We start from the raw sequence: 14,549 nt of genomic DNA, 5'->3' as shown, positions 1-14,549 counted from the left end.
GGAAAGAGAAAATATCTTGACCAAAAATTGAAATAATTTATTAATAATAACAACAATCATCTACTGAGTTCTTCCATGTACTTACTATACACCTGTGCCACTTGTTCACTGTGTGGTATAACATATCCTTGATAAACTTCCATAGTCATTGTCTAGTAAGAAAAGTATGTATTTTTTATTCTAATAATATTCTGTTTCAGGCTATTCATAAAATTCTTTTGTCCAAATTAGTGGACTCTGTCAAAAAGTCAGAGTTATTCCTCAAGTCTGAGGGAATAGTGTCTTCTCAGTGGATCTAGCTCTCCTACTCTACAGAGCCTCAGTTCCCAAGTTCTATTTTAGTTTTCCAGCACTCTAAATTCCCTCACTGCCCTATTACTTCCTTATTTCTAACCAGATTAGATCCTCATGCCTGACAACCTGTGTTACTTCATTTGTGTGCTGCTGGGAGAACCCTGACCTTTCTGTTTAGCCACTCTGCCCTCTACTGTTGCCAGTGGCTTGCACTTGCTGAGGACGGCATCTGGGGATTGGAGATGAGCCCTGACTGCAGATAAAGCAAAGTAAAAAAGTCTCAAATCTCAGCTATATGTTTTAACTCAATGAACCAACAAGTCACATTTATAAGTATCAAGCTTCCTACCACTACGGCCCATTTTATCCTCTTATTTTGTGGCTAAATTCTCATCTGCTCTGCCTACTTCTATTGCTTCACCATTTCTTTCTCTGTCAGGTCCATGAGGGCCAGGGCTGCAAGTGTCTTGTCATAGCTGCTACCCTGGTGCCCACTGAAGATAAATTTTCCCTAGGTAAATCCATTGTTATTTCTTTATTCTTATCATTCAGTTTCAAATAACAGTTTACATATTTTTAGAAGTATTCTCATCATTCTGGATCCTTCCATCACATTCTACATCCTGGCAGCCAACTCTTCATGTCTTCAATGACTGTTTTTTCCTTCTCCTCTTAATTTTCCTTTCTGGCTTCTTTTTTTCACCGTATCCCTTACATATGGTTATTTTATAAGGCTTTATTCCATATTTTCTTCTTTCTTTTACATTAATTCCTTTAATTATGAGAAAAGGGGCAGTGTGGGGGAAAGCACAGAGGGCTCTCTTATCACCATAGCTTTAATGGGTACCTTAAGGCTCATTTCTTTCTCTCTCTTATCTTTAATCTCATTTTGCTTTCAGAGCATCTCTATCTGGAGGCCCTAGCTGACATCCAAAAATTAACATTCTAACAACTAATCTCATTAATTTTCCTCATGGACAGGTACTATTTTCCCCCTCAATTTCCTCATTACTAATAACACACCATTATTGTTTTGATATCTCATATCAAAACTTTAGAACATTTTAATTTTTTTGAATACCACGTCAAAAATGATAACATTTGTTGATTCTTTTTATATAATATACCCTCATTCCAATCCATCTCTTCCTTTCCACACCTATCACCAATTACTCTAGTTTAGATCTATATTTTCTTATCCCCTGTTTATGTATCTGTGGATCCCTTATAAATTATCATCATTTTCATCTCTCACAAAGAGCAAATAGAATAAATGTCGACATCTAGTTAGTCCTCTATTAAAAAAATTAGTGTTTTTATTGTTGTTCTTTTTTGGTGGCAAAGAGAGGCTGATCTTTGGAGAATAATATCCACTGATTTAGCAAAAAATAAATAAAAATAATAAACACAGACACATATACACAGATACATATTAGCTCAAGAATTCTTCCTAAATCAACAGGAATCCTATAAGCCATAAATGATAAATCATACATGCAGAACAATTAAGTTTTTAAATTACATGTGATATTGACTAAACATGAGTTCACATTTGTACATAAAGAGATCAGATTTTCACCAACTAATTATTCACCAACTAATTCAACCAAAATATTTAGAGTGCTTGCCTCTTACAATTTTATAGATTTACTGATGAGAGCCTCAACTTTTAAAAAATATTTAAGCTCTAAGTGAAGTTGTAACTTATAAAACTTTGGTTTGAGGTTGGGTGCCACGCACTAGGTTGAGCTCATGTGAGCCTTACCTGTCATCTCTTTGGCCTGCTCCACGATACGGTGATTGAGAGCCTCTTTTTCCTGCTTCAGCAAAGTATTTTCTTCTTTCAGATTTGATACCAGCTATAAAATGAAACAATAAACTGAGGTGGCTGCAATAGACAGATGAAGCCTGGTACTAAGTTTAAAGACCACATGGCAGTCGCTCCTTCCTTCCACATCTCTGTGCCTCATTTCTTTGCCTAGTTAGTTATCTTTCAAACTTGGCTCAAGCATTACTTGCTCCAGAGAGCCTTCCTAAAAACTCTCTCCAAATAGATGCCTCTCCTTTAGGCTACTACAGAACCTTGTATATGCCTCTTTATAACCCTTATAAATAATTTACTTTTACTTCCCTTATAGACTAGATATTCCTGGAGGACAAAGATGATTGCTGTTGTTGTTTTACTTTGAACTTTGAGCATTTAGCAACTGCCTGGCACCTAGTAAGCATTTGCTCTTAAAGCAAGGATAATGTCCTCTCATCGGCCTAGCACAAAGCTTATATGAATCTATGATTCAAGTTGGGAGACTGACGAGGTTAAGAAAAATATGAAGGGCATTTTGGTTCTGGAAATTTGCTGAAGACTTCTGTCTAGAAAAAGAGAACTTCCCTTTCATCCCCCTTTAAGAGTTTTATAATGTTGCGAACTAGTCTTTTGAGTCCATGTTTAAGTATTGACCTTACAACAGTGTGAATGTACCTAATGCCACTAAACTATACATTTAAAAATGGCTAATATGATAAATTTTATATTATGAATATGTTATCACAATTTTTTAAAAAAGCAGTGAACTTTAATTTTCCAGTTCCTGGTTGGATAAGGATTCCCAGAAAGCAAAAATCAAAATCAAAGACAACTTTGCAAAGTTCATAATTTATTCAAGTAGTTCACCTTTGGAATAAAATCTGTGCTTCTCGTGAGTGAAATCTGAATTTCCTTTCTTTAAGCCTAAATTCAAGAAGCTCTAAAAATGATAGCTTTAATAATAATGAGAAAGTATCAGGAGTTCAGAGACAGAGAAAGAGGGCTCTGTGACTAAAGGTCCCTGAAGAACAGGGAATTAGATAACAACACTGTGTCACGGCAGAAGTTGGTCCAGAAGGTGTTCCTTCTAAAGGTCCAGCCTCTTCCCTCCATACTGATATGCCCTTAAATATTCGCCCTCAAAGTAAAGGCCTCAATTCTCTACGTGCTCTTGAAAGAAGCTGCACTTTGTCAGGGGAGTGCAACCATTACCTGTGGTGCTTTTTCAAATACATGTGCCTAGCCCACAGTCCTAGAGCCTGGGCAGGTATATATTTACAAATTTCCTCCTGGTTAAGAACCATAGTTCTAGTGTACCTCCTAGGCTCCTTGCTCAGGCTAACTGATAATGTAGCTTTCCTGACCATGAAGCAGGCTGTCACAGTGAAATTTCTTCATTTTTCCCCATTACTACACTCTATCCAAAAGAATTAGTGATAGTGCCTATACCTATCCCTGTGAAAAGCAGAAGATAATATAATAAAAAGGAAAGAGAAATGTGAATCCGCTTATATGTACTATTCTATCATACTAGAAAGGTATGGACTTGACTTTAAAGAGGAAAAGAGACTAATCCTACCAAGCTTAAATACTCTATAAGATTCAGAGGAATCTGGAAAGCTTCTGTGGACTCAGGATATGAGAGAGAAAGAGAGGGCGAGACAGAGGGGCGGGGAAAGAGAGAGAGAAAAAGAGAGAGAGAGAGATTGGTCTTTAGCTTCAAAAGTATTTCTTTGAATGTATATTTGAATTCTGACAAAACAAGCTTTCCATGTCAAAATAACATATATTAATGGCATTGCTGTTTCCATATACAGAGTCCAGATGTATTAGAGATATAGGAGAAATTATTAGGACTCTGAATACCATGGAAGGACTGCAATTTTATTAGCTACACTATCCTACCCGAATTGAATCTCAGCTTCTCACGCCATGTGCTGTGGCTAACGTTCAGAAGTTAGCACAGAAATAGCCTATTGGGGTTCTCGTCCATAGTTACAGCCAACAGAGTCAACTCTGTTTTAAAGAAGCTCAGGTAGTGGAATCTCTGAAAACTACTTTTCCCAGTAAGTTTTATGCTGAGGTACTTTTATTTTATTTAAACAATACATCTCATTACTGCTTGAGAACCTTAAGGTATTTTAAAAAAGTGTCTTTTTTAAACACTTACAGCACCTGGTCTTCCTAGGTGGTCTCCCATCCAAGTACTAACCAGGCCCGACCATGCTTAGCTCCCGAGATCAGACAAGATCGGACACGTTCAGGGTGGCATGGCCGTAGATTGTATTTAGTAAAGTTTTGACATAAGTTAATACAAATTTGTAGTGTGGAAGCACTGATCAATCTGTAAGGATTTTTTCCCTTTCATTCTTTCTTTTTCTTTCTTTTTTGGTTCTATTTGCATAGCGGCTCTTGGTTATGTACAGTTATTTGGATTTCTTCCTCTTATACTTATCACAACCTTAATGCCAGTTTCCCTAAAGGTCTCTAGTATCAACTAGAGACAGTACTGACAGTTCACTGTTTGTCTCGCTTCTTAATCACATTAACCCTAGGATTCTACACTCCATCTAGATCTACAAATTTAAAGAAGAACAGTGTAAAGTAGGGACTTGGCCATTAATTCTCTTCTTATAATACTGCTTTTCTTATATTCTCATTGGAATCAAAAGATTCTACTAAAGACCTACAGCTACTTATCCATCATGTGGAACAAATGCTTGGAAAATGCTAGTAATGAACAGTCAACCAACTGAAATTTGTATTTCAGCTCAGATTGAAACCAGCATTGAGCTACAAGGGACAAGTCAATGTGACAGCACATTTCTTTTGTGAAAGGAGTAAATGGGGATATGAATATTAGTTCCTTCCTACCTGCTCAGTTTCTTGTTTGTATCTATCAGCACGTTCCTCAATGGATTTTTTGTCTGATCGAGTTTGTTCCAGGTCTTTCCGGAGCTTGGCAATTTCTTCCTGTAGACTAAGGACCCGTCCAGTGGCAATCTTAGCTTCCTCCTCACTTAGTTGAAGACGTTCTAAGTCATTTCGTAGTTTCTCAGTCTCAGAGTTGTATATTCCTTCCAGATTGGTCAGCTTCTCCATGAGGCATTTGTAGTCTTTGTTCTTTAAACACACACATAAGTAAAAATTAGTAAATATACACACCATCAAAGGTATTTAGTGAGAAAACTAGGCTTATTCATCATATTCGTGCTATATGATCACAGTACTGATGTAGTCTCTAACCAAAATTCTAACCACAACATTTACAATAATGCAATCAATACCCTCTTATTGGTACAAAGAGAGAACAGGCATTTTACTTCTGTTTCACACGATGAGCAATATAGATGTGCTTTCCCCGTAGTCAAAAGGTAAGCTACCACAGAAAATTCTTAATTTCCTGATTCTTAATCCAGAAATAGGAAAATCTTGCTTTTGAAAACAAATCAATGTGCCAGTAAATGCCATGTGCTAGCCAGGTGATGCATAAGAATGATAAAATGGCTTCAAAATCTCAAGTTTCTTACAAATCTCTTTATTATCTGATAACTCCTCTCCCCATTCAGAAAACTCCTCTGATGAGCCCTATTTAATTTTGTTTTTCTGTGCCCTTCTTAGTATTTACATATTACTAATTACTTTTATATCATTTGCATGTGCTAAAATACTTAGTAACTATCTCTAGGAAATCAAACTTTTATCTTTGCAAATAGGCTGTAGATTTCTCAGAAGCATGAACATCTTCCTAATTTTTTTGCCATATAAGTGCTTAATAACTCACCTGCAAAAGAAACAGTATACCACATGCAAATAAATGGTAATGATGATAAAGCTTTGTAAAGATTAAGCACAATATGGCTCTCAGTCATAAAAGTTTGGAGTGTTAGTAAATCTAGCTTTGTTCTCAAAAATAATTTCCTGCTTTAGTCCTTGACATTACAGTCTTACCTATGAGTTTGTCACTATTTTCACATTCATTACTGTCATTATCATTTTATTTTTATGCTAGGTCTGAAAGGTAAGGTCAAGAGGAGATGACGTTGAACAGAACCCCAGTGAATTTCCTCAGGCATTCTCACTTTCAGGGCTCCTGTTTAAAACCCACCTGCTCATCAACCTTGCGCTGCAGCTGCATGATCTTGTTTTCCATGCCGATGTGGAGTTTCTTATAGCGTTCCACGGAGCGGGCCTCAATCTTGAGCTTCTTCAGCTCGCGCTTGGCCATCATCCGCCGGAAGCAGCACTGGAGGTAGATGATGGCATGCATACTCCTCTTATAGTAGGTGCGGGCCAGCCAGCCCCGGACCCACTTCTGAATGATGACTGCTTTGTGCTCACGAAGTATCTGCAGAGAAGGATAAGTGCATAATATCAAGCCCTGGACCAGACTCAAGGTTCAACTCTACCAACTTATGTCTGTCAGGCCAAGAATACATATATTACCTAAAGGGAAAGACACGAAAGCTGAAGTAACAATATATTATGTGGATTATATGCATCACAAATATATGGAAGCACAAAATTATTTTTAAAAGTCTACTTTTTAAATCAGAGTACACACGTAGAAGCTGTCTAAATAAAAGGTATCAGATTACTAAAAGGAAAACTTCCAAAAAGAAAGAAAAAAACCATTAGGTTTCTTATCAGTATATAATGTCTGTTAGTAACATGTGATCGTCTATAAAATGAACAGAACTTGGTATCCTGTGAATTACATGCTACTAAAATAAAAGTCCCATCATCCTTACCACTGATACCATCTCACTGTGCAGTAGGTCTATGTTTGAGGATATGGAGTATGGCCAGTAAGCTGGCTATAAAGGCTAACACTTGGAATACTGCAAACTTTATTACTGATTTATTAATATTTTTCCCCAAAAGCAGAAAAATGACACTCTTGATCGCCTTATTTGAGGAATACCATTCTAGTGAGGATTTCCCATTGCTATTTCAAATGTAGCAAGAATCCACTTCAAGATTCAAAGAAAGTATGAATAAAGTTTTAAAAGGAAGGCTGAAACTAAGATGAAGTGAAGTAAATGAAGTAGGTCTGGGGCTGGCTGGCTTGGACCCTAAATTTGACTTTGTTATATATATATTTTTTAAAAAAGATATTCCCTTAAAGTTATAAATAACTAAAACAAAAAAAAAAGGTTACCTTATAAGGTGGATTTGTCACTAATGACTATCAAGCAGAGATTGTATAAACAATTTCCAGGAATGATGGAGAAGAAATTCTTGAAATTTATAAAAGTTGAACTAACAAAACCTTCTAAGGTCCTTCTAAGTCTATGATTTTATGAACAACTCTTATATGACATAAATGATATTTAAATGTATGCACTTGATTAAGTACTTTTAATGCTTATTACAAATGGATATAATGTATCTCTTATGACATTTCTTAAATGTAAGCATCTCTGAAACCATCTATTCAAAAAGATAGCAGTTTAATGGAATCAGGAAAAGAATAGTTCCTATTTTTAGGTTATGTACCTGAGAAAAATAATGAAAAAATGTGCCATTTTAAAGAATACATTTAAGAAATAAGTGGTTAAATTTTAAACCATCAAGTACAAACTAAAACATAAGTGTTTAGCAGACCCTAATAGCATCTTTAGCTAACTCAAGGCTGCCTCCTTCAGCTGTTTTTCTATTGCTAAGGGCAGCCTTCAGTTTTCACTAAGTGCAGTCACTGTGCATCACACCGCAGAGAGGCTGGGCATCCTGAGCTCTCCCTAAATATCAAAATTCCAAGGGAGCCCCTTGTTTTATCCAGATGACTAGTGACCAACTGGACAAGACTCAGTGATGGTAAATTGAAGGCTTTCACACTTTAAAACTCAAGCAGCACAGTGGCAAAGCTATTAATGCCCATTTTCCTATTCCATTTCCTTTCTCCATGTATATTCAGACATTGGTCCATTTCCGTAGCTTCAGTCAAATGGAAACAGTATATAATTAGAGATTTCATTCTCAATCTCATTTCCATTAGTGAGTCAGAGAAATTAAACAAAACTTCTCTACCTTAAAGACTCTCAAGTACCATGAAGGAGAGCTTGGATTAGAGGCAGAGCCAGAAGGAACACTAATGAGGTGCTTTTGGCCTATATATGAGCTAACCTCTTACCTGCCACCCCCACTGTATCGTCAGAGTGGGAGATGAGCTGGCCAGAGCCTGTTACTGCTAAACCAAATTGTCTTAAAACCCTATTCAGATGTTGCTGAGGAGAGCAGTGAGGAAAACGGAAGGGTCAGCAGTTTGGTGTATCTAAAAGGTCAAGTTTAATAAGGCGTTTCCCTCCCTGAAAGCTCATGCTTGTAGAGAAAGAATACCAGACCATAAAGCTGGCATGGGCAGAAAGAAAGACCTGTAGTAGCTGTCTTCAAATTTTCTTTAAAACACAGTAACATGCTAATTCAAGCCTCATTAGCTTTCCAATTTTTTTGTTGTCTAAAATTACTTCAAAAGAAAGTAAAACACATACATGAATAGGACCTAGGTCACACCACATACTGCCTGTGATTAGAGACATGTTCCTCAAATCACTGTATTGATGCTCCTTCTAACAGTAGTGCCCACAAAGCACAAAGATCTGGACTGGATTTTCTAAAGGATACACTCAAAATCTTGCCAAAATGAAAGAGAAAAAACCTTTCAACTAGATCATATATTGCCAGAGGTGATGATGAAGATCAACCTGGTGATCCATTATCTATAGTCATGTTGATTATTGCTAGATATAAAGATTATTTGTCAAAAACTTTTACAGCATCATATTCCAATCAATATAAGTTTAACTACATTAATGTTATTTATTTCCTTTTCACAATGGTAAATTATTCCAAGGTTATTTCTTTCTTGGAACAATCTTCTACCCATCTATCATATATTTGATCTAGTCAAAGCTTACTGTAGTCAGCTGAATAAAGACCCCCAAAGATATCAGATCCTAATCTTTGGAATCTGTAAATGTTATCTTATTTGAGAAAAGAGTCTTTGCAGATATGATTAAAAATCTTGAGTTGAAGAGATTATACTAGATTATTCTGGTGGGCCCTAAATCCATCATAAATATTCTCATAAGAGACAGACAAAAAAAGCAAAGTTAGACACACAGAGGAGACAATGATGTGAAGATGGAGGCAGAGAGTAGAGTGATGTGGTCGCAAACAAAAGAAATATTGGCAGCCACCGGAAGCTGAAAGAGGTAAGGAACGGATTCTCCCCTAGAGCTTCTGGAGGGAGTGCAGCCCTGTTGACACCTTGATTTTGGCCCAGTGATACCGATTTTGGATTTTTTGGCCTCCAAAACTGTGAAAGAATAAATTTCTGTTGTTTTAAGCAACCAAGTTGGTAGTAATTTATTATAGCAACCACAGGAAACTCATACAATATTTTTTCAAATTACACAGACAAGAGGAGAAAAAGGAGGTAAATTTTCTTTTTCCACTGTCTTGTTAGTAAATATATGTACTTATTTAATATTTAAAATTATTTTTTAAATGTTGGTTGTCTCCAGATGGTTCCTACATCCATAAGGAGCCCCTGTGGTGACTTTGTATAGATGTGGCATTTGATTAATGTTAATGGAATGAATAAACAAAGTTGAAAATAATGGCTCACCTTGTGATACCTATTTCTGGCCAAGTAGCCTCGCAAATAAGACTGAAGAGCAACAGTGGCAGCTCGTTTAACCTTGTACCTCCTTCGGACTATGAACATACGCCAGTACTTCTGAAGGACGGTTGCTGCCTGGGTTCTGCGCAGGAACTTAGCATAGCTGGCCAAAGAAAAGAGTGGTGCACTTGTCGGTCATCAGAAAAACCCAGGGATATATTTTTTAGAGATTTAAAGCACTAATATCTTTGTCATAATAAGTAGTACTTTCATGTTACTATTCTAATAACGTACTTGTTAAATCAACGTTTATATTTCTTATATTTGTATAGCAATTTATAGTTCCCCAAAATAATTCTGCATCCATTATCTTATTTGAGCCTTCCCTAACCCTGAAAAGTAGGATGCCCCATTTTACCTGATTTTATGATAAAGAGAGTGAAACTCATAAAGGTTCATTCTTTCTAGGACAATGCTCATTATCCCAGGCTATGTCTCCATTACACAGCAGACCAGCTGTGCGTAGAAACCCCACACTTACTTATCACCAGCTTCTTACATCCATTCATTGCTAATGTGTGATATTTTTTGAAATCTGTTTGGACATAAAGTCTTTATCATTAATTCATTTCTACTGATATTTCTAAATTAAAATTATTCTAATAGGTAATCACACTGAAGTGTAGTTCTAGAAAGCCCTTCTCAGTTAATTGCTTCTGAAAGCTCCTCAATGGAATCATTGTTAGGTAGCTCATGTTTATGACTGTTTTAGTTCACAGATGATTTCTTCAAACCCATATAAAAGTATAAAAAATAAAAATTACTGAGGACATGAATACACAGTAATTTATAATTTTTGAGAATGAATCTAAATCACTCGAAAGGGTGAATGAAATTTTATTCTAATTAACTATCTTATGAGTTAATTTGTTATTCCTTGAATCTAAGAAGAGGTGAGGCATTGCCTTCTCAGGTAAGATGACCACCCACAACTGTCCTAGGTTGGGCAATGTATCAGATGGAACCTCTAATCTTAGGAGCCATGAGCCACAGAGCACAGATCCCCAGGAGACCTACCATCGGGCCTGGTATCCTCGCACGTATCTCTGCACGGTGATGGCCGCTGTCCGCATGCGCAGGTACTTCTTCCGCAGCAGCCACCCGCGGATTGTCTTCTGAATCCGGATGCAGGCCGCCCTCAGCTTGTCTGCCCTCAGCTTTTCTAGGTAGGCCACTTGGCCAGCACGAAAAAAGATCTTTGTTTTACCAAACTGGTATTTGTCCTTGTCCTGTTTTTGGAAGAAATTGTATATTCAGAAATAGAAATAATGATCACATAAATAAAATCTTAAAAGAGAAAAAATATGCCTAAAAGCAGAATCAGTAAAAGGATGAATCTATAAGCTAAAAGTTGGGCTACATCATGATTAACTAATGGAGCCAGATTTTTTTATCCTATGCAAGGTGAGCAAATAGAAGGGATTTTAAGGAAAACTGCAGTTTAATAAGAATTATTTTCCAGAATTATTCTACCTGGAATTATTATCTGAGGCCAAAAACTTGGTTCTGGGTTATAAACAGCTACTATTTGCTTGTTTGTTTTTTAAATATCTCAAGGAAATGGAGATGCTGACACTCCCTCTGACTGACCCAGGCTGTAAGGATTACATCGGGCTGTATGCTCCATGAGAAAAGCTGAAGGGACAAAAACACCAGTATAAAGAATAAGGCAGGAAGTTATGCAGAGAAAGTAAATATTAAAAACAAAAAAACCTTTGCATATTCATATTAAGAGTTAAGTTTGTCATTATGTCTTGACTTTATCAACAGTATCTGAAAATAAACAAATAAAACCCTATAAACGTGTTTAAAATCCTTGTACAAATTTCAAAATTCCTTTAATAAAAATATAATCATCTATGTTTATAGATGATTATATTTTTACTTTTGATTATAAGTAAAGCTCATTTACTTTTGATTATAAGCAGAGTGGAGCAAACATAGATGTGTGTGCAATATTTGATCTACTGAATTCTGATCCACCTTATCTAGAAACATACAAGTTATTAACCATTCTCGTATCAAAAGAAGAGCGGAATTTATAATCACTATTGTGATCTGAAATTGTGAAAACAGAAAATTACTTTTCAGTGTACGCAGATATCTCGTACCCTGTACATGAAACTGGAAAACCAGAAATCTTTACATATATCTACAAAATCAAAAAGTTACTTCAATTTTAATCAATAAAATTTACATAGGGAGCCTAGCTGGACATATAAAAAGAGCTAGAAAGTAGCTCCCTCTCCTCCCTGTCCCATCTCAGCTTCACTCTACTCCATACCATCCCTGCACTCTACCTTGTACCTCTGCCCCGCAAACCCCAAACCAGGGACCTGAAGTGGTCTGGGGAAGGAGGTCAGGGCAGAACCTTCCCTACTTTCTTCTCTATATTCCCATCTGAACCCAAGTTAGAAAGGAGTTGGGCCAAACCAAAAAAGCACCAGATTCTTTTACACATTTCTAAGAAAGTGGTCTTAGCTCTTTCAAAGAAAAAAAATGTTATTATTATGAAGGAATATTACATTTAGTTAATAGCTAGTAATTATGACTAACTACCTCAGAGTGAGGTAATCCATCCAAACTAGTGTCAAACATGTGAAGCTGTTGTGAATCTTAAATTCTCTACAACCTAGATCAGCGGTTCTCTAAGTGTAGTCCTCAGACCAGCATCAGCATCACCTGGGAACTTGTTAGAAACCTAAGTTGTCAAGTTGTGGGGCCCATCCCAGGCCTACTGAACCAGAAATTCAGGGGGTGGGGCCCAGCAATGTGTGTTTTAACAAGCCCTCCAGGTGACTCTGATGCATTCTAAAGTTAGAGAACTCCTTAGTTTGGAACGCAAGACTCCAAACACCAACTTAGGTTTCCTAAATGTTTTCCTAGTGTCCCCTACACCAATCTCATACTGAAAAGAAACTACTTTACTGTTTTCTGAGCAAACTCTATGCTTTCCTACTTCTTCATACCATGCTCCCTATTAGAATATTCTCTTTCCACTTTTATACAATCTTACCTATTCTTGAGGGCCCGATTCAAAACACACATATTCCATGAAGTTGTTCTTTCCCATTGCAGATGCGGCTTTGCCTTACTCTGATTTCTTGTCTCACTCACTCAGCATTTGATAGACACTAAGGTATATTATACTTATCTTTAAAATGCATTAATTTCCAAGATAGACTATGTTACCTGAGGACAAGACCAATTTTTTTCTTAATCACACAGCATCTGGCCTGGTCTCTTCCATAGGTAAGTACTAGGTAAATTTTTATTGATAATGAAATGATAAAACTCTAAAAAGAACGTGTCCCAAGTCTGTGTCTAGGCATCACTATCCTGTTTCCTGATAGTGAATTATCATCCTCACTAGTTAGTCCTGGCATCCTAAATACGGTGGGCCTCAACCTCCAAGACAGTGTGCTCCTCTATCCTCTCGTCCTTATACAATCTGGATTAGTAGTATTTGGAGGCTCGCAGGGCTTTCAAAGGTTATAATCACAAGGCCTTTGGCCATAACTGGCTCAGATAAAGATAAGTGAAAAATCTTTCCTACCAGTATCAGTTTCTCTAATACATTCTTGCACGTTTGCTTTCTGTCACTCAGCACATCCTTTTGCTTCATTAGGACACGGTAGCGGCTGAAAAATTCTTGGTAAGTCCACCTAGAAAAGGAAACTCATGTTAGCTTATTTAAAGAACTGGGAACCTCACCCATTAGGATCATTCACATTTGAAAAATGCCAAGCTCACCGTGAGGGGAAACCTGCTGCGCTGATGCGAATGGTTTCCAGGACACCGCAGGCTCTCAGTTGCTGCACCGCCCTCTTCTCATCAAACCTACGTATAAGAATGAAAATCATTAATACACAAAGAAACCTGGCGAGAGCCACAAATTTCTCTCCTCAGTCCAGAGATTAAATTCTTCTGTAAAGAGCCAAATGAATAAATTAGAAAAGAAAGTATTCAAAGGTTGGGACAATGATCAAAATGGTAAACTCCATGGGAGAGTGGGGAGGAGACAATTAGCAGTAAAAATAAAGAACCATAAATATTATCTATTGTTCATACCACAAATTTATAAGAAATGACACTGAGCATATTTTCAAAAACTCAAATTTCCTCTGTACTTTGCACATACATTACATGGCTTGGCCTCACTAGCCATTCTCATAATTCTTTAGCTCACCACACATAGCTCCGCTGGAATAAAGACTGGCCAGCTCTGGAGATTTCTCTAACAAGAAGAACAAATTAAATATGCTCTCTTCAGTTATTTCTTTTAAAAATTATTGGTGTTCTAAAAACTATTCAATTCAGTGTGTATATACTAAGCATTTATAGTGTCCACATAAATGAAAAATATTTGTTTTGTATTATACCTTGTATATTTTATGTTTATTTCACTCTAGAAAAATGGCATCATAATGTTAAATTGACCCTAAAAGAGGAAGTGGTAAGATCTGTCTCCTGCTGAGTGATCACTGCTCTTTCTCTCCCAGCTAAGCTCTAAGAGAGCCCTCCAAGCCTCTGCTGTGCTATCTTCTCAAGAGTTCTATTGGTGGTGGGATATGGGTTTGGCCGATGAGAAGTAACAGCCTCTAGGGCTGTCCAAGAGAGAGGCGCAGGGCGTGGCACCATCTTCCTGCTTCCCATTTCCTCCAGAAAGGGCTTCTTGGCAACGAGAAGGATATAACAGTCTTTCAGAACTGCCCTGCAGTCTAAGGCAAAAGTCTTCAGAGGCCAAGATTGGCAAGGGTGTAGGGA

General features: G+C 37.0%; 1 protein-coding gene and 1 pseudogene across 1 annotated transcript in view; both read right to left on the bottom strand.

Moving 5' to 3' along the window:
• The window catches only part of MYO5A (myosin VA), a 165,176-nt gene that overhangs the window by 45,982 nt on the left and 104,645 nt on the right, over positions 1 to 14,549 (bottom strand). Inside the window, exons 18-24 of the mRNA XM_015595836.2 lie at positions 13,536 to 13,622; positions 13,339 to 13,447; positions 10,800 to 11,011; positions 9,729 to 9,885; positions 6,207 to 6,446; positions 4,973 to 5,221; positions 2,060 to 2,153 (exon numbers count right to left, since the gene is read on the bottom strand). Coding sequence (XP_015451322.1) covers positions 2,060 to 2,153; positions 4,973 to 5,221; positions 6,207 to 6,446; positions 9,729 to 9,885; positions 10,800 to 11,011; positions 13,339 to 13,447; positions 13,536 to 13,622 — 1,148 coding nt within the window. The remainder of the gene's footprint in view (positions 1 to 2,059; positions 2,154 to 4,972; positions 5,222 to 6,206; positions 6,447 to 9,728; positions 9,886 to 10,799; positions 11,012 to 13,338; positions 13,448 to 13,535; positions 13,623 to 14,549) is intronic.
• On the bottom strand, positions 4,262 to 4,380 carry LOC112469672 (annotated as a pseudogene).

Source organism: Pteropus alecto, unplaced genomic scaffold (assembly GCF_000325575.1).
Source record: "Pteropus alecto unplaced genomic scaffold, ASM32557v1 scaffold86, whole genome shotgun sequence".
NCBI lineage: Eukaryota > Metazoa > Chordata > Mammalia > Chiroptera > Pteropodidae > Pteropus > Pteropus alecto.
This window is presented reverse-complemented; position numbering and strand designations above follow the sequence as displayed.